Below are 27,126 nucleotides of genomic sequence, written 5' to 3'. Positions count from 1 at the left end.
TGGGCACATTGTTTCATAGATAGGGAAGCATTAGCCTCCGAAAGAATGTCACCAGAATTTAAAACTGTGCTATATAACGCTGTAAAGCTAGTTAATTTTATTAAAGCTCAACCGTTAAATAACAGGTTATTTTCAGTATTCTGCGATGAAATGGGCAGTGAATCTATATATACAACTTTTGCTTCCTTCTGAAATTCACTGGCTTTCCAGGGGCAAAGTACTAACAAGGTTATTTTAATTAAGGCACAAAGTTTTATTTGTAAATGAACATAATTCTGATTTTGCATCACTCCTTGTTGACGAAGCATGGTTATCAACACTATCCTATCTTTCAGACATTTTTTCGAAATTAAATGAGCTAACTCTCTCCCTTCAAGAAAATTCTTTAATTGTTGTTGTTGTTGCCTACGACAAAATAAAGGCATTCGAGAAAAAACTGGTTTTATGGATTAATTATGTAAAAGACAGACAATTTGCACCTTTTCCAACATTCAAATCCTTTTTAATGAAAAATGATATTTTTGTTGATTCTGAGTTTCTGGAAAGGGTTCGTGACCACCTCAAAAATCTGAAACGGAATTTTGAAACATATTTTCCAAATAACTTTTATAAGAAATTTCTGTGAGTTTGCAATCCATTCCAGGCTTGCGGTCAAGAGAACGACCTTTCGTTATTGAAAAAGAACAGTTAATTGAGTTTTCAAGTGACACTGGACTTAAAATGCAATTCCGTGATCTTGGTTTGGCTTGATTTTGGATCTCGTCTTCAGTGAGAAGTGAATTTCCCGAATTATCTGAAGCAGCATTGAAAATCGTCATGCAGTTCTCTACAATCTATCTTTGTGAAAAAGGATTTTCATCAATAATTCAAATAAAAACAAAATACAGAAATCGGCTTTGTGTGCGTGTGCCGATCTTTGACTGAATTTGACCAATATTGAGCCAGATATCCAGCAACTCTGCAAGGGCTGAGAAGCTCAACCATCTCATTAAAAGTAAGTAGTAACATAATTAGATCATATTATTTATTTGTTTAATAAAAATTAAAACTTTGTTCAATGATGATACACTTTTAATCGTTTACTTCCAATTTAATTAATCATGTTTCCATATGTATTCAAAACATACTTTTACATTTATTATGTTATAAATGGCACAGTTTTTCCAAAATGTTGGTAATTCTTACTTAGGTTTTTTAAAAAATTATGAAAAGTCAAAATGATGTATAGGGAAATAAATCAAAAACACTATGTTTATTTTTGAAGTAAAACTTTAATTCCAACATTCTAAAATGTTATTTTTCTTGCTTTTCTGTTCGCAAAATTGTCGATGACATTGTCGAAGTCTATTTCATCACTCAGTTGCTGTTTTATAGACAGTAAGGCAAGATTTCTTAAATGCCAAAAAAAGTGCCGCCCAGGGCAGATCGTCCCCCCCCCCCCTCCCAGCTACGCCTCTGTAACTTAGTGGTCTGTAGAATTGTTTTCAGCATTTTACTGGTCCTTGGCCTTAGAAAGGTTGAGTACCTTAGAGAAGTACCTTAGAAAACAGATTGCTCAGTCAGAGCATAAAAGCATTCTGAGTCTTTATAAATAACAGATTAATCTGGAGGAAAATTGTTGATAGGAAGTTAGTAATAAAAAAAAATTTGATGAAGTACTATCATAATATCCTATACCTTGCTCCCCAGGAATGCATATCATGAATTTGATGATGATGATGATAATAACTATCATTGTATATAACTAGCCAAATTGTTTGTACAGGGTAGTTTCAATTTGCCTCAATGTGTTAGCACTTAACATTTGATTTCAATAATTTTTACTTACTTATTCAATTTTAATTTGTTTAGATAATTAAAAAATATATATTTATTTATTTAATTTAAGTCTACCTGTGGATCACAGGTTGAGAAACACTGCTCTGATCTTTCTCAGAATTCTCATATCTATGGTCTATGTGAACAAGTGCTTTATTTCTAACTCAGGTCTCAGATCCACATATTAAAATTAATTTAAACACTGTTTTTTATACAGCTAGTTTAGTGTTTTGACTAATTTCTCTCTTATTCCATATACATTTATTCATTTGACTTCCTACCATATTACCAGCTTTGCTAATTCTGTTGTCTATTTTCATATTTAATTTGCCATCTTCACTAAAAATTGTGCCTAAGTAGCTGAAATGTTTTACTTGTTCTATAGGTTATCCATTCAGGATGCAGTTCTTTTCACTGTTCCTGCCCTTGCTTTCATAGTCTTTATCTTTATATTGTTGATTTTCATACTAAATTTTTTACAGCAGTTATTCGGTTTAGTTAAGGATCCTGTAGACTTGTACCATTTATTCGAGAGTATAACATCATCTGCATAAAGTAAAGAGCTAAGATTGACATCTCCAATTTTGATATCAGATTTAATGCCACTTTCTTTCCTAATGTGAAATGTGATCCTATAGATCAGTGGTTCTTAACTTGGGTGGTAGCCCCCCCCCCCCTGCAAACTCATCTTACCAGCTATAAATATGATGATTGGCCCAGGTAAAAGTAACATGACATTGTCAATTCCTCTCAGCAATAGTTCAGTATCAACAAGGAGGCGGTAAGTTATAATACTGCTAATATAATAAAAAAAAATTCCATATTTAATCTAGCATCCCTATTTATATTATATTTTTGACAACACTGTTCAGAATACTGTATGTCTGGCAATACTGTTCAAATTTATTTGCTACTTTACTTATTTTTCATCATTTTTACATTGAAAGTTAAGTAATTGGGCCACTATTTGGTCTGAATTTTTCTACATTGAAAATAATTAATTTGGGCTATTTTTAGCAGAATCCCCTACTTTTATAAGCTTTATCTGCTACTTTTCCTAATGCCTATCCTCCAACCATATTGCAGTTTGCATCTAGCCCATGATATCGTGTGGTGCACTTCATTGATATTGTGTAGTGCTGTAGCCTATTAAAATGAGTGAAAAAAGAAAGTGTCGCCAATTCAAGTGGATATTTAAAATATGGAGTTATACTATGTCTAAATAATGAGCAGTTACCAATGTGCTTAATATGTGAAAAAACTTTTCAAACAAAGGAATGAAGCCTTCAAGAATGATTGAGCATTTAAGAACAAAGCATCTAAATAATGCAAAAAATGGAGATGGAGTAATTTTGCAAATTAAAGACTAAATTTAAAAGTCGTCCTTGACTTAAAGGGTTGGTCGCAGCACAAAGTAACCAACAAGAGAAGGGACTTGTGTCTTACAAACTTTCAAAATTAATTGCCAAATGTGGAAAGTCGCATATTATTGGCGAAACTCATCTTACTGGCTATAAATGAAGTTTTAGATATGATGATTGGCCCAGGTAAAAGTAATATGACATCGTCAGTTCCTCTCAGCAACAGTTCAGTATCAACAAGAATCGGCGAAATGGCAAGGGACATTGAAAAAAAAAAAACTTTGTGATGATTTAAAAACCACAGAATTTTCTTTGCAACTCGATGAGACAACTTTATGTGACAATGAAGTTTTATTAATGGCCTATGTGCGTTATATAACTACTAATGAAGAAATTCTTGAAGAGTTTCTATTTGCTGAACAACTGAAAATTGACACGAAAGGTTCTACATTTTTTAAGGTTGTTAAAGACTATTAATGCTAAAAACATTCCTCACAAATATTGTTGTGTATGCAACTGATGGAGCACCAGCTATGATTGGTTATCACCATGGATTTATAGCGCATTTAAAAGAACAATATATCTTTTAAAAATATACTTATTTAAAATAAGTAAAAATTATTACTTTTTAAATTATTTTAATTTATTTTTAAATTAAAATATTTAAAAATTTATCCAAATATCTTTACAATTCACTGCATTCTTCATAATCAGCACTTAGTTGCAAAACATCTTAGCAGGAGACTACATAAGACTTTTGGATGATGTTATTAAAGCAGTGAATAAAATAAATGCCCAGTCATTGAATACCTGTATTTTTCAGAAACTGTGTTATGAAAACAAAGAATTTGAGCATATTTTGCTTCCTACTGAAGTTAGATGACTCTCAAATGGAAACTATCTGTGACGCTTTAATGATTTCTACGATACCGTTTTGAATTTCTTAATTCATGTGATGAGAACATGTGTAATGTTCTAAAAAAAAAAAAAAAGGAAAAGGTTGATATCGCATATCTTTCCATATTTTCACCAAATTAAATGAGATTAACATCAAATTGCATTGGAGCAATATGAATCTTATTAAAGCAAAAGGAATTATAAATGCTTTTATTAGCAAATTAACATTCTACAAGCAGATATTGCAAAACGAGATTTTCTGCAATTCCCAAGTCTACAAATAATAGATGATGATTTAATATTAGATACAGATTTGGATTGTTATTGTTCCCATCTTCTGACACTGAAAGAAGACTTCATGATCAGATTCAAAGACTTTCATGAGCTTAAGATACCCAATTGTATCATAAATCCATTTCCTTCTGATGCCACTTTTGTTCATCCAAATTCGTGTGAAGAATTTATTGACTTAAAAAAAAAAATTATTTTGAAGCCCAAGTACAATTTCTGCAGCATGGGTATGAAAGATTCTGGCCAAACATGCAATGCAAGTTTGGCCAGAATCTTCAGCTTTGGCAAGAAATAAAATTACTGCTCATTGCTTTTCCTTCATACTTTTTCAAGAAAGGATTCAGCATTGTGTTGCAATTCTTAGCTAAGCAGCAAAATAGATTGCAAATAAGTGAAAGAGGAGACTTGAGACTTCGTGTGTTGAACATTTAACCTGATATTGAAAAATTAGTAGTATCTCATCAGGCTCAGGGTAGCCATTAATGATTGGCTTATTAAATACTATAAGTTTGCATCTTTTGTCATTTGTATCAAAGTCATTAATTTTTAATTAACTATCAGCTCAAATATGTTGATGATAATTTAGGTTGTTTGCCTAATAATATATTGCAATTATCTTATTGAGCCATTAACCTTGTGTAAAATTGAGCAGGGGTGCCAGGCTATTCAAATAGTTGAAAGAGGGACACCAGGCAAAAAAAAATTATGAGCCACTGCTATAGATGATGAATAACAAGGGAGATAATGTGCACCCCTTTTCTCACACCTGATTTAATATCAAACCACCTTCCTACCATCTTCATTTCTGACTGATGAGTTACAACTCAAATAGAGACTATGTATTATGCAATATAATCTCCCACTTAAACCACATAATTGCAGTGTTTTGGAAAACTTTTCTCTTGGCACCTTGTCCTGTGACTTTTCCAGATCTGTGGAACTTAAATACTAATCCTTGTTATATTCCTATGAATTTTTGACTGTTTACCTTAGAATGAAGATCTAATCCTGACAACTTCTCTTTGGCCTGAACCTTACCTTTTCTCAGGTATATTTGCAATAAATCCTACAAGGAACAGTCAATAGGAAAATTCATCTGTAATTGTCAAGACTTCTTCAAGTTGAAATTTTAAATAAAATAAAAAAAAAATTCCAAACCCTACAAAGACATTAAAATTCATTTATTCAAGCCATTACTATTGCTCATAAGTACAAGATCAGTTCTTGCACCAGTGTTGAGTTCATGCAAAGCAGCTGAATATTGTTTACTAAATTCAAGTTGCCTGAAATATGATTATAGGGAAAAAATCTTCAATGCTAGTCTACAAAATATAATTAGCAATTTTTTTTCCTTGAAGCTTCTAATAGCTTGTAGTCAAATCTTAGTTAATTTGGCCATTAAAGCAAGTGTTATGTATGTTTTTTTTTTTTTTTTACTCTTTATATATATAAAGTTGAGCCTCCATAGGTCAGTCAGTAATGATGTGACACCTTTGGTTGATAAGACATAAATTTGAATCCTATCAGGAATATGAAGAACTGTATAAGGGTTTCTCAGCTGAAAGTGAGTCAGCCAATCTTACATGGAAGTGCCATAAATTTTCATCCTGCAAGATATACTCCAAGAGATTGATGAGGCCAGGGACTTGGGAGTGTTGGTGGATAGGGAGATGAAGTTTAGGGGGCACATTGCAAAAGTAGCTAAATCAGCTCATCAATTCACTTGGTTGTTGAAAAATACCTTGATGAACAGAGACAAGCAAGTTATTGTACCTCTGTACCGAGCCTTGATAAGACCTCATCTCGACTACTGTGCCCAGATTTGGTCACCTCGGTTCCTTCTTGATGGGAAGGAGGTGGAGAGGATCCAGAGGCGAGTGACTAAGATGATAGCAGGTCTATGGAATGAACCATATGAGAACAGGTTGAAGATTTGTAGGTTGCAGAAACTAGTTGATAGGTGGAAAAGGGGAGATATGATTGAGACATTCAAATTGCTAAAGGGATTCTATAGGATTAATTCAGAGAATATTTTTGAGATCAGGACTGGTGGTGGGAGAACTAGGGGATACCTATGGAAGCTGGGCAAGAGTGTGGTTAGCAGAGGTGTTAGAGCTGGGTTCTTTACTAGAGTGGTAAATGAGTGGAATAAGCTGCCAGAGTCTGTTGTGGGTGCTATGACAGTGAGCGAGTTCAAGGCAAGGTACGATAGATACTGTGAGAATGTCGTATAGTTGTGTGGACATGATGTTTAGGGCCTCCCTCGATGAGTCTAAGGACTCCCTGGATTTTCCCGAAATAATAATAATAATACACAAACACATGTATTTGATAGACATATATTATGTAGATAGGATTAATTGCCCTTAATTGAGTTTCTGTGAAGCCAAGTTACTTGGCTGTGATTGACCATCGAGCCTGTCATAAGAGGAAGATAATGATGGTTGAATAGTGAAATGTTTATTTTTGGAATTAGTTATATTTTGAATTTTATTTTGAGTTATGAAAGAGTGACTTGATTTAAAGTCACCTGCTCTCTCTGTCTGTGTGCAAGTTATGAAGATATTTTAAAGCGCACACCCTTTGTTTGCTTACACCTGAGTAAAATATGGTTGAAAACAAAAATAAGGAATATAATATCTTGTCAAGTATTGTAATTATTTTTTTTTTTTACATAAAACCTAAAAAAAATATAAACATATTTTGAGTTTTTTTTTCTTTATTTGTTTGGAATTTTTATGTTTTAAGCACCAAGAAATTCAGATGATTTGTATTTACCATACGACAATCTTTTTTAAATTACTGAAACAATTTTTTTTTTCTTATGAACGGAAAACTGCAAAAAAGAAAAAAAAACAAGTTAATTCTCCAGTTAATCCACTGAGATTATTCATACTACTTTTTATATCACATATGTATAAAAGTTGCGCTCTTAATGTACTCATTGTATTTCAAGAATAATTTAATTATAATAATTTAACAACAGTGATGGCTATTTAGCTGTTATCATTTTAACATTAAAAAACTTTAAGTAAGCGTGATTAACATTAAAAAACTAAGTAAGCGTGATCTTTTTCTTTAATCCTGCTTATTAATCCATACTCATAAATATATATTTTAATGATATATTTTATATTATATATTTTAATTTTTTCCTCATAGTTAATCAAAGAAGCATTTTCAAAGATTTAACAAGGAAAGCAGAGTAGTTAAAATTTGTAAGATGAGATATTCTTAATGTTTTTTTTATTATGACTGTATACTTAATTATACTTCTGATTTTTAACAATTTTATTGTTATTTTATAATTTATCCAGGAGTTTAGACATAGTTATTTTTTATTTATTTATTTATTTTTATTTATTGTTGTTGTTGTTATTATTATTTTATTGTATTTATTTTTTATTTTTTTTCGGGCAGATAAAGTTTCAAACTGGAGTATTTTACTGGCTGCATGCTATGGAAAAGATGTAAATAAAGACAACATGAAGAAACTTCTTGTGTTAGTCAAAAAAATAGGTTAGTTTAAATATTGAAATATTCCTTGTGCAGGTATAAACATTCTCAGAGAACTCAATTCCTTCTGTGGAATAAAATATAAAACTATCATTAGTCCATTTGTTTGTTAATTAATTTATTTGTTTATTGTGATATATGCACTATGTTGAAATAAGTATCGAGACAATACACATCTCAAATAGTATGCTGACTTTCCTTTGATTCTGATCACACTTTCAGGCATACTTTCTGCCTAGTTATGATAATGAATCAGATATTTTTGACCATTCTTCCTTTGACATGACTGCCAGTCCATCTGTTTTGTTGGATGTTCCAGTGTTTCTGGACATTCCAGTGTTTCATTGGGATGTTGGGTGTTAAGATTAGGACCAGTCAGGCTTTCTCTCACCATTTGCTCTCAAACCATCTCACTATGGCACTTATAGTGCGAGAGGGACATTATTGTGTTGAAAGAGATGTGGGTCTTTTCCAGAAGTGCTGTATATCCACTTCAGGCACTATGACCAATAGCATGAATTCATAGCTGGAAAACTAGCCATCAAATTTTATAGTTTGAATAGTAGACTTGAGCATAAGGCATTCCCTGGGCAGTCTTCACATGCTTTTCCATTCAAAATAGAGTATGTTATGATTTGTTGACTTTAAATTTTTCAGGAAATGACAATGTATACTAAAATATTAATTAAAAAACTAATCAATACCTTCCAATATTTCGGCAATGTTACATTGCCATCTTCTGGGAACATAAAACTATGATATGTGCATGCAGGCACAAACAACAAGCAAATGAGGCTGAAGAAGGCAACTAGCGTTGTTCCTAGAGTCCTAAAGGTGACCCATGGTGGGCTAAATTGGGTTGTCTTGGCTGTTGAGATGATGTTCTAAGGATGCAAGCTTTCCAAATTTGGGGAAGTCTCATGCACCCAAATTTGTTGAGATTTGGGAAGTTTTTTAGAGCTGAGGCTGATTGCAGGAACAATCTTTCATATTTATATTTGCTAAGGTGTAATAAAGTGGCTTTCTTCCAGCATATTCTGTTGTGGGTATCTAGTGCAGACCATGCACTAGATACCCACAACTTGCTACCTTCTCCAAAAGACAAACTCACTAATGATGCAAACTGGTGTATACCAAGTACCATGTTTGTGTAACTTGTCTTACTATGGACAAACAGGAAGATCTATAAATAAAGTTACAGTGGAACCTCGGTTGTCGAATGCCTCTGTTCTCGAACAATTCCATTCCCAAACATATTTTCTGAACAGAATTTCAGTTCCCGAACAAGCAAACGGCAACCATGTGCTCTGTGTGCTGAGCTGTAAGGCAGGAAGGCTTCAGTTACGCAGCATCCTTCGTTCAGCGCAGACACCTGCTCGAATTTGCAGTGAGTTTTCTTAATTTTCTTTTTGTTTTGTTGTTGTTTTTTCATAAATTATTATTAATTAAGCCACCATGGGGCCGCAGAAGAATAGTGATAGCAGCAAAGTGAAAAGAAAAGTTGTTAGAACCACGATAGAGATGAAAAAAGAAATCATATCCAAACATGAAAATGGCGTTCGTGTCTTGAATCTTGCTATGCAGTTCGGTATGGCGAAATCAATGATATGTACAATTCTCAAAAATAAAGAGGTGATCAAGAGAGCTGGTGTTGCAAGAGGAGTGAAAGTTCTTACTAAACAAAGATCGCAGACGATTGAAGAAGTGGAAAAATTGTTGCTGGTTTGGATAAACGAGAAACAGTTAGCTGGTGATAGTGTTTCTGAGGCTATAATTTGTGAAAAAGCGAGGCGATTACATGATGACCTGTTAAAGAAAAACCCTGGTACAAGTGCTGATACTGATGTGTTCAAAGCTAGTAGAGGGTGGTTTGAGAAATTTAAGAGGAGAAGCGGTATACATAGTGTGGTTAGGCATGGGGAGGCTGCGAGTTCGAACCGAGAAGCTGCTGAAAAATACGTGCAAGAATTTAGTGACTGTGTAAAGGCTGAGGGTTTTCTTACCCAACAAGTGTTCAACTGTGATGAAACCGGCCTATTTTGGAAAAAATTACCAAAGAGGACCTTCATCACTCAGGAGGAAAAAGCATTGCCAGGACACAAGCCAATGAAGGACACAAGCCATTGCTTATGTACCACTCTGAGAATCCGAGGATATTTAAGAAAAATAACGTGATGAAAAGTAAATTGCCTGTTATGTGGAGGGATAATAGTAATGCTTGGGTAACCAGGCAATTGTTTATTGAGTGGATCCATGAAGTCTTTGCCGCAAGTATGAGAAAATACCTTCAAGAAAAAAATTTGCCAATTAGATGCCTTCTTGTGATGGACAATGCGCCTGCTTACCCTCCAGGCTTGGAGGACGAGTTAGTGGTGGAGTCTGATTTTATCACAGTGAAGTTCCTGCCCCCTAACACAACTTCTCTAATTCAGCCCATGGACCAGCAGGTCATTTCAAACTTTAAGAAACTCTACACCAAAGCACTGTTTCAAAGGTGTTTTGAAGTGACCTCTGACACAGAATTAACACTCAGAGAATTCTGGAAAAATCACTTCAACATCCTCCATTGCTTAAGTATCCTTGACAAAGCCTGGGCACAAGTGACTTACAGGACGATGAACTCGGCCTGGAGGAAATTGTGGCCAAACTGTGTAGCAGACAGAGACATTGAGACTGAGCATGTTTCACTTGTCAATGATATTGTGTCTCTGGACAAAAGCATGGGCTTGAAAGTTGACAATGCTCATGTGGAGGAGTTAGTGGAGGATATGGAGCCCAGGAATGAGCTCACCATGGAAGAACTGGAACACCTTCAGAAGGAGCAGCAAAAGACGGAGGTGGAAGAAATGTCTGCAGACATGGAGGAAGGGATTGATGATGATCCTAGTTCTTTGATCAAAGAAATGTGTGCAAAATGGGATGAGGTGCAAAGTTTTGTGGCAAGATATCACCCTCACAAAGCTGTAGCAAACCTTCATAAACTATTTCAATGACAGTGGCATGTCTCACTTCAGAAACATTTTAAAATGCAGGCAAAAACAAATGTCATTGGACAGGTTTTTAGTGAGACAGAGGCCCAGTGTGTCTCAAGCAGAGTCGAGTGGTGCCAAGAGACAGAAAAGAGAAAGAGAAAAAACCCCAGAAGGACAGTAACCTGATGTTTTTATGGAAGGAGACTCCCCTTACTCATCTCCTTCCACTTATGCCATCAACTCCTCCGTATGCATAGTTAAAGTGATGTTAAATTTTCATTTTTATTTTATCTATTAATTGTGTTTATTCTTTTTATGTAAGATTTTATGCATTTTCATTATGTTTGTATATGATTTTATGCATGAAGCACTCTTGTAAAGGTTTAAATGAACAATCATCTGGGGTTCGGGAACGGATTAATCCATTTTACATTAATTCTTATGGGAAAATGGTTTCATTTTCCGAACAGCCTTCGGGAATGAATTAAATTTGATAACCGCAGTTCCACTGTACTTGCTGTGTCATAAGTGTTGTTCTTTAGTTATGTATACCCCACAGGTTTCACTATATAAAATAAGTTACTAATAGCCTCTTCAATATGAAGTTTAAAGCAGTTGTGGTTACTAGTAGTGAATGACTAGGCTTTATGGAAAATACCTTGCTCAAGGCGGCATAAACACAACTCCACTAGCATTTTAGATTTCAAGGTTTAACCCAACACACACACACACACACACACACACACACACACACACACACACACACACACACACACACACACACAACATATTGTGTATTCTTCTTTTGTTATTTCAAGATGCAAGGATTTCATTACAACAAGGGATAATGGTCACCAAACAGATCAATAACATAGGTCATAATAGAGAAAAAAGACCCATTTGCAAATACACAAGAAACAGAGCTTTAGAAAGTTATGTGGGTTTGGAAGGAGAATATCAATGGAATGCATAGCATAATAGAAGGCATAAAGTTGGGAAGGGTTATGAGAAGTAAGGTAGACATTGTGACTTTGCAGGAGGATCTGAATAGACTATGTGAGTAGGCAAATGATTGGAGCTGGCAGTTGAATGTTGCAAAGTTAAAGTTCTTGAAATTTAGTAGGCAAGCTTGGGATGCAGAGTATGCAATTAATGGAGAAATGTTGAAGGAGATAGAGTTGATAAGAGATCTGGGAGTGATGGTGGACAGAGACTTGAAGTTTAGGTGTCTCATTGCTAAAATTATAATGATGTAGTGGAAAAGTTTCAGAGTTGTTTACTAGGTTAGCATCAGGTTTATTGAATGTCAAATATGAGGAGAAATTGAGGGAATGCAACTTACAGAGCTCTGTGAATACAAGAGGGAGATATGATTGAGACATATAAGTTGATGAGGAGTTGTTACCAGATTAATGTGGAGAAAGCTCAGTCTTTTGGCATGAGAGAGTATACACCTCTCGCAATAAGTCCTTTGACTCCATGGAGGTCAGATAATAATAATATAAAATAAAAGACTGGATTTATCAAAATCTAGCTAAACCATGAACTGTACATTAGCTTACCTTATTATGTAAAAGAAGTTCTTCAATGTGTTTACAAACATGGTATTGTCATTTGACAATTAGAAGAAGGTTCAACTGAAACTTCATATTTGAAATCCTTTTACAAATTGTAGATTGAATAACTTGGAACATAATGCATCAGTGTTTAATTGTTCCAATAAAATGATTCTCTAACATGTTCTGTAATTAGTATAAGTCAGCCTTTTATGTTTGCAATTTAAATTATAGCTGTTAATTTCAATCCTTGCATTAAAGAAATGCTTTGACAAACATGTAAATAATTTTTTGATTTAAAAAAAATCCAAAATGGTATATATTATTTATTCAGTTCTTAAAAAGCCAAAGTGGGAAATAAGATCAACAATAAAAAAAAATAAAATTAAAATAAAAAATATCATATGTATACTTTTCATAAACAAAATATTATAATAAAATATCTTTAAGGTACAATAACTATTTGTCTCTGACCAGAACTGAATAGATAATAATGCTTGAAAAGTAAGTTTTGTTCTAGTAATTAACACGTTCGCTGCCACGCTCCTCAGGCGTAGTTTGTTACCACACACCAAGCGCTTTCACTCCTTCAAGGTCAGTACAAATAATCTCGAAGCTGGCGGTAATCGACATACGAGTATATTCATAGTTGGCTTGTGAAACTCATATACCAACTATGAGTATACTCGTAGTTGGCAGCGAATGTGTTAAGGATACTTAATTTTTTTGTTTCTTAAATTTCTTATTTTTAAAATTTTTTTGCAATTAATATAAGTGAGAAATTTTTTCCTTTTCTGAATAGGATAAATTTTGTTGCTCATTTTGAGTATGTTTTTCTTTTTAATTTTAGTGCAGTTGGATAGACCTGTCAGGGGTGAATTATTGAAATGGCTTATCTTGATGGAAATTTTGTACCATATATCACAACAAAATACTTCTACTGTTGAACCACTTATTAATTCTGTAAGTTTAGTTTATTGCATAATTTTTTCACTTAATATTGCTTTAGTACTTTTAAGGTATAGATATGAATTCCAAGGACTCATAATGGCAGGCACTTCATACCACACTTTCCACCATCTTCTTCCTTGTTTTTACTAACATTGTCCTTAAAACTTGCATTTTTGCTTGTGTTCTACTTACATCTATTTTTGTTAGTCTCCATGTTTTTGCTGCATGAGAACAATATGGACAAAAAGTAACTTCTGTTAATCAGAAGTTACTTTTTATATTTTATATTTATTATAAGTTATGATCAGTTTATATACTGTATTTGTTATTACTTTTTTATATCTGAATTCCACCCACAAAATGCTGTCAATTGTGGATAGTCTAAGGACTAGAAAATATTTGTAGGAGCAGTACTAGGGCAGAAGTCTTGCTCATAAACCAAACATAGAACTTTTTCAAGCCACTTTAGATTTTCAATTAGTAGGTCATCTCATATTAGGCAATGAATTCATTTACCACTTAAAGGTGTATTTCAAACTCTTAGCTAATTGGTAAGAGAGCAAATATACTACCAACTAAGCTAACCAGGCTGGTAATTATTCATCATCATCATCAAATTCCTGCCATGTACCCTCAAGGGGTGTACAGGATATGACAGTACTACATGAAAAAAATTACATCATTACTAACTTCCTATCTACAATTTTCCTCCAAATCAAGACTCCAACGTTATCAGATCTTATATTTCTATCATCTAAGGCACTTTGTACCGTATCAATCCACCTACATCTTGGTCTTCCTCTGTGTCGTTTTGCTGCCAACCTGGCAGAGAACACTTGTTTTGCTAATCTTTCTTCGCCCATTCTGTTTAAGTGACCATACCACCTGAGATTAGCTCTGCTAACGCATTCCTGGATGTTGACAATATCAAGTTCTTTCCTAATATCCTCAATTTTAATATGATATTTCCATTGATGCCATCTGTTCATGCCTATAATCTTTCTCAGGACTCTCATATCTGCGGTCTCCAGTCTTTGGTCAAGTGTTTTACTTCTGACCCAGCTCTCAGATCCATAAGTTAAAACTGGTTTGAACACTGTCATATACAGCTAATTTAGTGTTCTGACTAATTTCTCTCTTATTCCATATGAATTTATTCAATTGACTTCCTACCATACCACCTTTGCTGATTCTGTTGTCTATTTCTATATTTAATTTACCATCTTCAGTAAAAATTGTGCCTAAGTAGCTGAAATGTTTCACTTGTTCCACAGGTTCTCCATTCACAACACAGTTGACATTTTCAATGATTTTGCCTATTTTCATTGTCTTTGTCTTTTTATTGCTGACCTTCATACCATATCTATTACAACAGCTATTCAATTTAGTCAGAGAATCTTGCAGACTTGTAGCGGATTTATTTAGAAGTATAACATCGTCCGCATAAAGCAAAGAGCTGACATTAACATCTCCAATTTTGATATCAGGTTTAATACCACATTCCTTCATAATGTGATCCATATAGATAATGAATAACAGAGGGGATAACGTACATCCTTGTCTCACACCAGATTCAACATTAAACCATCTTCCTGTACTTCCTTCAATTCTAACTGCTGACTTACAACTCAAATAAAGACCAAGTATTGCTTGATATAATGCTCCATTGACACCATATAACTGTAGCATATTGAATAGCTTCTCTCTTGGCACCTTGTCATATGCCTTTTCCAAATCGACAAAACTTAAATACAGATCTCTTCTATATTCCCATGCTTTCTCGACTATTTGTCGTAAAGTGAAGGTGTGATCCTGACAGCCTCTATTTGGCCTGAATCCAGCTTGTTCTTCACGAAGCTTTTCTTCCACAATTCTTCTCAACCGTTTCTCAAGTGTACTTGCATAGATCTTCCCAGGAACACTCAATAGGGAAATACCTCTGTAATTCTCACATTCAGTTTTATTTCCCTTTTTATATATGGGTACTATGAGAGCTCTACTCCAATCATCGGGAATTCGTCCCTCTGTCCAGGCTTTCTGAACTATGTAGTGCAGCCACTGTAAGACTCTTATACCACCATACTTCAGCATTTCTGGTCGAATATCACCTACCCCTGCTGCTTTTCCACATTTCAAGCCTTTGATGGCTTTTTCTACTTCAAATATGGATATGTATTCCTGACTGCATGCCTGGTCAGTGTTTTTTACCACTGTGCTGTCATCACTGCTTGTTTCATTTAGCAGTTACAAAGTAATTACTTCATACTTCAAGGATATCTTTTTCTCCCGTTTTTCATGTCACCTTTATCATTTAACTCCTTTTACAGCACTCTTTCCTCCATTCCTAAGCTTCAACAACTGCCAGAATATTTTGCCACCTTGATATTTATTTTCTATATTCTTGCCAAACTCCTCCCATGACTTTTGTTTAGCTAGTTTTACACAGTGTTTAGCATTCTTGCATTTGTCTCTGTATTCTCTAAGAGCACAAGCTGACTTATTTGCCAGGAACTTTTGATATGCTTTCTTCTTTTCCTTCACTGCCTCTTTAACTTCCTGTGTCCACCAGGGAGTTCTGATTTTTTTATCCTTGCAGATAACCTCACCACATGCCTCCTCTGGCAGAATCCATCAATGTTTTCTTCTGCGTTTGCCACTGAATCCCCAAGGTTTGATTCCTGTTCTCAAACTCTTTCATTTTTTCTTCAATAATCTTTGTGTATTTTAGTTTACAGTTCACATCTGAGAGCTACTCAACTTTTATTCGCTTTAAAACTTTCTTACATGTTATTCTTTTCAATATGAAATTCAATTTTCTACTGCTCAAGACTAAATAGTGATCACTTCCAATTTCAAATCCTCTGTACACTCTGGTGTCCTGCACCAGGGAGAAAACATCACTATCAACAATAACATAGTCACTGAGACTTTTCTTATTTCTTGCCTCTTCTCTCCATGTGAATTTGTGCACATTTTTATGTTGGAACATGGTGTTAGTAATAACCAGTCCATGTCCTGAGCAGAAATCCAACAGATATTTGCCATTATTATTAGCTTTGCTCTTTTCTCCAAATTTTCCCAAAATATTTTTGTATGTCTCACAATCATTTCCTACTCTGCTATTTAGATCCCCAACAAGGACCAACTTTTCCTTTTTCATTGTGTCAGTTGCTTTTTCTAAAGCCTCAAAAAATTCCTCCACTTCTACCTTAGTAGAACCTTCTGTGGGACCATAGGCACAAATAAGTCTCATTGTCCAGTTCCCCATTCTCATATTTGCCCACATTACTCTACTTGAGACTGGCTGCCATTCAAGAAGATTAGCCTCGTATTTTGTGTTGAATACTATGGCTACCCCTTCTTTTCCTTGATTGTCATTGCCTGAATATAACATTTTGTATTTATTGCTCAGAAAGATTTCTTGGTAACTATGCTGGTAATTATTATGAATGATTTATGGATAATATAATGATTATGCATAGCAGTAGTTTATGGTATGAATTATAGTTAATGACACATGATTTTCCCGTAAACTGGGAACATGTTTAATTATTTTACAGAATATTCATATTTAGGAAGTTTATCACTATGCAAAATTTCAAAATTGAAAAATTTACCTACTAAATAAAAATTCTCTCATAAATTGCTACCATAAGCATTAGAAGTATATTATTATTATGTGACACCTCCATTGATTTCAAGATATTTATTTTCTATATTCTTGCCAAACTCCTCCCATGACTTTTGTTTAGCTAGTTTTACACAGTGTTTAGCATTCTTGCATTTGTCTCTGTATTCTCTAAGAGCACAAGCTGACTTATTTGCCAGGAACTTTTGATATGCTTTCTTCTTTTCCTTCACTGCCTCTTTAACTTCCTGTGTCCACCAGGGAGTTCTGATTTTTTTATCCTTGCAGATAACCTCACCACATGCCTCCTCTGGCAGAATCCATCAATGTTTTCTTCTGCGTTTGCCACTGAATCCCCAAGGTTTGATTCCTGTTCTCAAACTCTTTCATTTTTTCTTCAATAATCTTTGTGTATTTTAGTTTACAGTTCACATCTGAGAGCTACTCAACTTTTATTCGCTTTAAAACTTTCTTACATGTTATTCTTTTCAATATGAAATTCAATTTTCTACTGCTCAAGACTAAATAGTGATCACTTCCAATTTCAAATCCTCTGTACACTCTGGTGTCCTGCACCAGGGAGAAAACATCACTATCAACAATAACATAGTCACTGAGACTTTTCTTATTTCTTGCCTCTTCTCTCCATGTGAATTTGTGCACATTTTTATGTTGGAACATGGTGTTAGTAATAACCAGTCCATGTCCTGAGCAGAAATCCAACAGATATTTGCCATTATTATTAGCTTTGCTCTTTTCTCCAAATTTTCCCAAAATATTTTTGTATGTCTCACAATCATTTCCTACTCTGCTATTTAGATCCCCAACAAGGACCAACTTTTCCTTTTTCATTGTGTCAGTTGCTTTTTCTAAAGCCTCAAAAAATTCCTCCACTTCTACCTTAGTAGAACCTTCTGTGGGACCATAGGCACAAATAAGTCTCATTGTCCAGTTCCCCATTCTCATATTTGCCCACATTACTCTACTTGAGACTGGCTGCCATTCAAGAAGATTAGCCTCGTATTTTGTGTTGAATACTATGGCTACCCCTTCTTTTCCTTGATTGTCATTGCCTGAATATAACATTTTGTATTTATTGCTCAGAAAGATTTCTTGGTAACTATGCTGGTAATTATTATGAATGATTTATGGATAATATAATGATTATGCATAGCAGTAGTTTATGGTATGAATTATAGTTAATGACACATGATTTTCCCGTAAACTGGGAACATGTTTAATTATTTTACAGAATATTCATATTTAGGAAGTTTATCACTATGCAAAATTTCAAAATTGAAAAATTTACCTACTAAATAAAAATTCTCTCATAAATTGCTACCATAAGCATTAGAAGTATATTATTATTATGTGACACCTCCATTGATTTCAAGGACTCATAATAACTGAGCCAGCAAAGGTTGGTCGATTGGTAGAGCCTCTGCTACTAATGGCTCACGCAAAAAGTTAATCAAGTTTGAGTGCAGTTAGTTGTTGGAAGGGGTTCAATTGTTCGATGCTGTTGGCACACTCTCCCTCAATGAGTCTTTGGACTCCTGGAGATTTCACATAATAATAATAATGGGAGGGCACTTCACACCACACTTTCCATCATCTTCTTCCTTGTTTTTACTAACATTGTCCTTAAAACTTGCATTTTTGCTTATATTCTACTTACATCTATTTTTGTTACTCTCCATGTTTTTGCTGCATAAGACAAAATGGACAAAAAGTAACTTCTGTTAATCAGAAGTTTGCATTTCAATGGGATCTTATTTGTCCCAGTGTAGACTACTTATACTCTTAAAAAAGGTTGGATCCATTGAAATCCTTCTCATTATTGCATGATCTAAACTTCCATCACTAGAATTGATTAAATTTATCTAGCCTTTAAGTGGTAGATGAATTTCATTGCACAGATATTTGAAATTTTCGTTACTCTTCAGGACTTTCCCATTGTGTATAACACTATTAACACTTACATTTTCTCTACGATTGAGAACCATGCACTCACTCACTCACTCTACCTGATGTTGATACTTTCCACTAGCTACACTTCTTATTTTACCATTCACACACACTATATAATGCTTCATCTATCACCTACTAATACACTACATAATCTGCCATCACATCTACATTATCTGCTGCTTAAATGGTATTTTGGTGAGTTAATTTTGCATATTCTGAATTTTCCTGAGTTTCTGGGAGAAAATAAAAAATCCTCTCCTTTCCATATGAGTGTGGCTAACTCATTATCAATTTAAAATAATCCCTATGAAGATTTCGTCATGATAAGACAGGTCATTTCCAGTTGTAGGTGGCATTGTCCTATCCTTCTTCCAACTGTTTTCCATAGGTGCTTAATGATAACCCACATGAAAAGGTTTAAAAATGCATAGATTATAAAGAAAGATACCTGTTGATGTTGCCTGTAGAACCTTTCTTGTGTTCATGCATTTGTATGGTAAGGTTTTCCAGAATGTGCCCATAAAATAAATAAATAAATATAAATAGTAAAATAAAATAAATTATTTATTCTTGACTATGCATTCTTTATGACTCACTTCAACAGAAGTACTAAAAAAATATAAATTAAGATATTATAAATCAGAGAAAGTTGTTTCCAATGTATAACAATGGTCACACATTGGAAACAACCATTGGTTAATTAAACATATATCTGCACACATGTGATATTATTAAGATGAAATGCATAATGGCATCATGTTCTCATTCTGTGTTGTTCAGTTTAATGAGAGAAGGCTAGACATTGGTTAATGTAAAACCCTGATTTTTTGTTACACGTGGCTGTATAACATTTCAGAATATTTGAACCTCTTGATGTAACTGTTATATGAAATATAAGCCATCTTGGTTTGTTGTTCAAGCACTTGATGATCCTCACTTTTGGTATGGAATACAAGAGTCAACTTATGCTTTCTTTTTATCTCTATATCATTCATGTGTTCTGTTACAGATTTTCTCCTAAGAAGGCTGTGTGTGTGTGTGTTCTACATAACAAATACCACATGTGCAACTGGTTTGGTAAATTCTTAAGCTTTTTTATTTTAGAGTTAAATGTGGCAGTTTAGGTGACATAAAAATATATGACTCTGCATTGGGAAGTAAAGGCTACTTTTATATCATAATGCTTCAGTATCATTGCTATTCTATCCATCACATTGAATGCATGATAGAGTTATGGCTTATCTGCAGTCCTTGTTATCCTGGATGTTTGAACCTTCCCTGGGAGATTGCTGCAGAATATACATATATATGAGGGACGTCCAGAAAGTAAGTTCCGATGGGCTGTCAGAGAAACAAAAATATACTTACAAAAAAAACTTTATTGGAAATTAAAGTAGACATCTTTCACTACTTTTCTACATATTTGCCATTGTTCGGGCACTGATCATAATGGGGCACCAAAAGTTGTGTACCTTCGTCGTAGAAGGTTGCCGTCTGTGATGCAAACCATGTATTGGCTGCTTCTTTGACCTCATCGTTGTCTTGAAACTGCTGGCCACCAAGGAAGAAAGATTTCGGATGTTTGAACAGGTGAAAGTTGCTTGGCGTGAGGTCAGGACTATATGGTGGTGGTGGGTGGGGGGGGATTTTACCCAGCCAAAGGTGGTGAGAAGTTGTTGTGTTACGCATGTGTGGGGATGTTACAGATGTTTTCATGAATCAAAATAATGCCCCTGGTAAGTATGCCACGTCATTTATTCTGGATCGCACGACTCACTTTCTTAAAGGTTTGGTAGTACATACTTGCATTGATTGTGGAGCCTTGACCCAAGAAGTCTACCAGCAAAGTTCCTTGTCTGTCTCAAAACACAGTGCACATGATTTTCTGAATGGAAACCATTGTCTTCAATTTCGTCTTGACTGGTGATGAGATGTGCCTCCACTCCATGGACTGTTTGGATTCATGGGTTGCGTGCCACACCCAAGTCTCGTCCTCGGTGACAAGTCTGCTCAGGAAAGCATTGGCATCCTCATGGTAGTGTGTCAAGAATTTCAATGTCACTTCCCAGCCAATTCACTTTGTATTGTTCTGTAAGCAACTTCGGCACCCAACGTGCACATAATTTCTGATAATTCAGTTTCTCTGACACAATTTCATGAAGTCATGAACATGAAACTTCTGGAAATTGCAGTGAGAGTGACATCGTAGTGAGTCCCTTATTCTGTTGAATCTTCTCTTCAACTGAATGCACCAAATTGTCAGTCACTAAAGATGGCCGTCCGCTCCGTTCATCATCGTGCACACCTGTCCTTCCTTCATTAAAAAGTCTTACCCATCTTCGTACCATTGAATCACTCATTGCGTGTTCTACATAAACCTCAATAATTTGCCAATGAATTTCAGCTGCTTTAACATTCCTCACATTCAAGAAACGGATAACTGACCTAATTTCACATGCTGCGGGCAATTCAGTTTTATGTGTGGCAGGTGATTCGATTTTCTTAGACATTATAAACAGACACCAAGAAGCATACGCGCTAAGAGAATGTCTGAAAATAGCACCAACGCCTTGCTATGGAATCAACAAACTCAGCATGCATTTGGCATTGCGATCACAGCGCTGCAGTGAAAATATTTAAAAACAGAACTTACTTTGTGGACGTCCCTCGTATATACAGTGTTGCCATAATTAAAGATGAGGTGTTCAAAGCCCTGTAATGAAAAATTTAACCAAACTTGGTGTAACTATACTCTGGAACATGGGGTTTTGATTTACAGAAAAAATTGAAAAGTACAAAATTCTGCCACCAGCAGACAGTTGGTGCTAGAATCATGTAGTATTTGCATAATCTTATGTTTCTACTGATAAGTTGGTGGATATAAGGAAGACCAAAACAGATTCACGTCATTCTGATAAGACTGAAGGTACTATGGATCTCACCTTACTGGAATGTGCATTGCTAGTCGAGCTTTACTATCAACAGCGTGGTAACACTAATGCTGCACTTTGAGAATTCCAACATTTGAAGGATAGGAGAAAAGATTCATTGAAATAACAAATCTTACAAAAATGATTTTATGATTTGAAAATAGCAGATCTTTATCAGTGAGGCCAGGACATGGGTGCAAACGAATTATTCCTCAACAAATTGACGAAGTTGCAACTGCAGTTGTGGAACACAGAATGAATAATGCACAAGGATCCAGCAGCACTCAGGCAATATCAAGGCAACTGGGCATGCCATACTTAACTGTGTGGAAAATCCTGCATCCAATTGCTGAAGTTTTTTCCCCTACAAGTTCTTCCATGCTCAAGCTTTGCTTCATGGTGATGTGGAAACTCAACTGCAGTTTGCCCTAACATTCTTAGCTCAAATGGAGTGGATGATGCATAACCATAGAATGACAAGGCACATTTTTATCTGAATGGTGTTAACTCTCACAATTGCCACATTTGGGCTGAGAATAATCCTCGTGTGTTCCATGAGAAGACCCTTTTACACTCACTGAAAGTCACAGCGTGGTGTGGTTTCACTGCATAATTTATTATTGGGCCATACTTTTTCGAAGAACTTTGCCCAACAGGACCAGTGACTTGTACCATTTCTGCTGTAGGTATTGAGAGATGCTGTGCAACATTGTTGTTCTGCAAGGTGATGCTACCATATTCATTCAGGATGGAGCACCTCACATTGGATTGCCAGTACTGCAAATGTTACGAAAACACTTCACAGAACATATAGTGATTAGTCGTGCATTTCTCACATGGCCACCTCGTTCACCTGATCTCAACCCCTGTGACTTTTGGTTGTGAGACCATCTGAAACATGTGGTGTATTAAAAACATGTTCCTGATTTAGCAACCTTGAAAGACAGAATAATATAGCATGTGAGGCGTATCACATGCAGATCTGTTGCGTTCCACTGTAGAAAATGTCATTCACAGAATGCAGTTCTTAGAACATCTGAAAGGAGGACATATTGAACCACAGCACGAAGATTGATTTGTTGTCTCTCTTCTAGCCATTACTGTTTAATTAATCCCAAACCATGTGCTTATAGCGCCAAATGTCACCTGGCAGCAGAATTTTGTACTATCTTTTACCTTCTGTAAATAAAAGCCCCATGTTCCATAGTATACTTACATCAAGTTTGGTTGAATTTCATCCAATACAAAAATATATGCTGCAGGGCTCTAAACACCTCCTCTTCAATTATGGCCATCCTGTATATATTTTTAATGTTGTTCTTTCATAGCCATTCTGTGACAGGATTGTACCATGGAGCCATAGTGTTGGTTCCTCTTCTTGTCATCACATGAGATGTTAAATGCTCTACTACACAGAGTTTAGATTGTCTCTTTCCTTGTTATGGATTGTCATTGTGGGAAGTGTCATTTAGCTATTTCTCCTGTAAGCTGACTTTTCTTAGACTGCATGTGTGAGTTCACCTTAATCAACAGGCCCCCAGAAGTGCTTCCCATACTATAATACTTAATTATACTTTTCAGGTATAATTTATTCATTTACTCACAAGCAAAAACTGCTACAATTGCTGCCACCAGTGTTTATTTCTCACCTGATGTAGCTAGCAAAGTGATAATATCTTTCTTCAGTGGACTGTGAATTCAAATCCAATTGTGACATGGATGCTTTTATGTGAATCCCATCAATGAAAGGTTGTGAACATATAGTTCATTTAGTACAGGGCTAAGGATTGGATAATCAGAGCCCTGCTCTAGATGTTTCAAATCACTTCAGGTTTCATTAAGCAGAGTGGTAGTTTCATACTGGGTGACAGAAATCATCTACCACCTGGAGGCATTCATAAACAGCCATGGCTGGTGGTATTCAAAGCAAGCCTATTCGTTGTATAGTTATCCACATGTCTACTTATCACCACTGAATGAATTCCTTTGGGTAATAGAACCAGCCTGAATGTCGAAGATAAGGCCTGAAATACCTTGAAAATTGATATATTTGGTCTCTAAGAGATTTGCAAGATTATTTTAATATACTAATGTACAGTATGGCACAAAAAACAGTACTGAATAACTACAATATGTTATGGAGTAAACAGGTGTCAAAGTTCAGTACTGCACCATACTGCACAATAAATCATCTGATCATTTATACTCATGTATGATAGATTGCCAGCCTTTCATAGATGTAACTATGAAAGAAAAAAGCTTCAGGTTATCTGGTATCAGTGTTATCCAATTATCATCAGATTTGCTTTGTTTTATGGTTTATACTAAAGAGTGCAGTAATTATTACATAATTTTTTGTGCTTGAGAAAGGATAGTTCTCATATTATTAAAATTGCTTAATGCACTTTAATGTTTGCTGTATATAGCTCTTAAAAATTATTATTGCAGTTACTGATTTTACTGATTTTTGAAATTTTTTGCCTAAGAAAAGGCATCCTTCATATATAAAAAAAAAATGAACTAATTAAATTGTATTGTCATAAGGATGTTAAAATATATAAAAATGATATAAACCATCTTAGCATTTATATTTTTACTAAATAGCTTAAGGAAATTACAACATATACTAGGATATACATTAAAATAAATTTTAATACACTTCCAATATTTCGACAATGTGATGTTGCCATTTTCACAGGAACTTAAAAACAAGACGCGCACACAAGCACAACAAACAGTAAATGAGGATGAAGCAGGAAGCTATTCTTTCTCCTAAAAGTCCTGATGGTGCCCTCTGGCAGGCATCATCTTAGCATTTAGTATTCAGTATTATAATATTCTGATTATCAACACCCATGGGCATTGATATTGCATTCAATTGTATTTCACCAATAAGTAGGTGTGTGTGTGTGTGTGTGTGTGTGTGTGTGTGTGTGTGTGTGTGTTGGTGGGGGGGGAGGGTGCTTGGTAGAATTTCTTTTAATTCCAAACTTTCATTTCTTTCAGCTAACTGCTTCATTTTATTTTACAATAAGGGGAGGGATTAGATGCTATGTAATTTATGGTATTTTCCAATGGAATCGCACCATATTGAGATAAGTTCTCTTTGATAATGGTAAAAAAAAAAAAAAAGAGAGAGAGGGATAGAATTCCAAAAAAAAAGGTGTTTTATTTGAATTCTGGTTTAGAATTCTCTACTAATGCCAAAATTGAAATGGAACAACAGATTTTAATAAAGATTCCAAGTGCCAGATTTCATCAAAAACAAATACCAGTCAGAATTGTTATATGTATGCATGCAGAAGACACAACCTTACTTGAGGGGAAATTCACATAAAACAAAACAACAACAAAAGATAATGTAAATGACAGAGACCTAGATGGACAAAATACATCTAATAAGTGATTATGTATTTAATGAAACAGAGTACTGCCTTTCCTCTTACTTTTAAATTTCATTCTCATCTATGATGGGGAGAATTTTAAAATTTTCTATAACTCTTTAAGCAAAATTTATTAGTTTTTTTGGTTAGTTTTTAAAAGACAGATTTAGTTATAGATGGTAAGATTTTTCCCCCTTATAGAAGGAGGAAAAATTCAGTTTTTTTTCTCCTGCAGAACCCATAAGATTCTATAAACCCATCCATCATATTTTTAGCTGCCTTAGATGTCAGCATATATCTTCTTTGAAAAAAAAAAAAAAAAAAAAAAAAAAAAAAAAAAATTGCTGGTTCAGACATTTTTCAGTAATTTCATAGCAGTAATGATATCTTCATACACAATCAGAAAGACATACCCTTTGGTTGAAAAAACATTTATATATTCATAAATGTTTGAATTAGAATAAGATGTAAGTTACAAATGTTGGAATAATTACTTAGAACAAAAAAAAAATTTACATAATTCTTCCTTAAAGACAAAATTTGCCTGCATTTCAAGTTCAAGCTTAAAACTTTTGAAGTTTTCTTACTTGGCTATAACAGTCAATATTTATTATCATTTTATTTAATAATGATTGCTTTCTCTTTTATTTAGGCATTAAAAGTGTTTACAAATGACCAACAGATGATAGCTCTTCTTCAGTTACTTCAGATCGTGTGCACAATATTATTATCTGGTGGAACTAAAGACCAAATAAGTAAACTCATCATTGCAGTTCAAGAAAATCATACACATTTCTTAGGATGGCAAGTCAGTAAATATTTATTGTCACAGCTATAGCTGTATCAGTTTGACATACTTTATTTTATTCTTAAAGTTACTGTGATTCTAAGACATCATTTAATGTTTTCAGATTAAAATTGCATTTTAATATAGAATTAAGATTTACTGTTAACAGTATTTTTACTGACAGGGATTTCATCATCATCATCTTTCCCTTCCGCCTGAGGTGGAGTTGAAGCTACCATACCATAATGCTAGCATTCCAATCCAGGCTATCTGCAGGAACTTTTTAAATTTCTGCAAGAGTTCAGACCACTAATACTCTTGATGTTTTCTAGCATTTCCTTATAGGTCTTTCTGGCAGTACATTTCCTTCTACTCTTCAGTTTTAGAGAATATGAGGAAACCTTTTATTAGGCATTCTATACTCAAGTCCATACCACTGTAACTGTTTTTGTTTGTTTCTTAATCATATAAAAGAATTTGTCATTATCATTTCCTTGCATAATTCTTTTGCTGATATTAGTTGACAAGATAGTTCGGCCTTGCCATTTCTAGTTCATACACCTACTTTACTTCACCTACATAGCAACAAGCAGGAAATGTTTAGCTATATTAATTTGGCAAGTGATCATTATATTGTGAAATTCTTGAGACAAATGTCTTAGGCAGCATGTGGAAGAAGCAAAAATGTGAATCAAGAGTTTGGGATTTGGTCATTTCGTCAGAGGATCTGATTGTGGCTGACATACTTGCATTTAGTGAGAATGATCATGTAGTCTTGACTGGAGAGACAAATAGGTATGCAGAGTTTCAAAGAAAGGAGGAATTTTGAGATTATAAGGTAACTGATTATAACAGATCAGCTTGAGTCAGTATTGTGGATGTCAGAATTTGAATGAAGAGAGGTCAGTGGAGTGGAAGCTATGTGAGAAATATTGTTAACAGGAAAGGCAATTTCCATACCTCATGTGAGAGAGATAAAGAGATTTGGGATAAATTTTAATAGATGACCAGGGAAATCAAGCACCAAGCTGATGAAAAAGTTTAAATGAAGTTATAAAGAGCAGA

At 34.6% G+C, this 27,126-nt stretch overlaps 1 protein-coding gene across 1 annotated transcript in view; it reads left to right on the top strand.

The window, feature by feature from the left end:
* LOC150108611 (tetratricopeptide repeat protein 37) overlaps positions 1-27,126 on the top strand; it is a 485,241-nt gene that overhangs the window by 385,247 nt on the left and 72,868 nt on the right. The window contains exons 33-35 of the mRNA XM_090416072.1: positions 7,788-7,886; positions 13,262-13,374; positions 25,927-26,082. Of these exons, the coding sequence (XP_090272198.1) occupies positions 7,788-7,886; positions 13,262-13,374; positions 25,927-26,082 (368 nt within the window). The remainder of the gene's footprint in view (positions 1-7,787; positions 7,887-13,261; positions 13,375-25,926; positions 26,083-27,126) is intronic.

The sequence above is a fragment of the Typopeltis vanoorti genome, chromosome 3, assembly GCF_054136105.1.
Source record: "Typopeltis vanoorti isolate ZY-2024b chromosome 3, IOZ_Tvanoo_1.0, whole genome shotgun sequence".
In the NCBI taxonomy this organism is placed as follows: Eukaryota; Metazoa; Arthropoda; class Arachnida; order Uropygi; family Thelyphonidae; genus Typopeltis; species Typopeltis vanoorti.
Note: the sequence above shows the minus strand (reverse complement) of the source record. Positions and strands in the feature narration are given on the sequence as shown.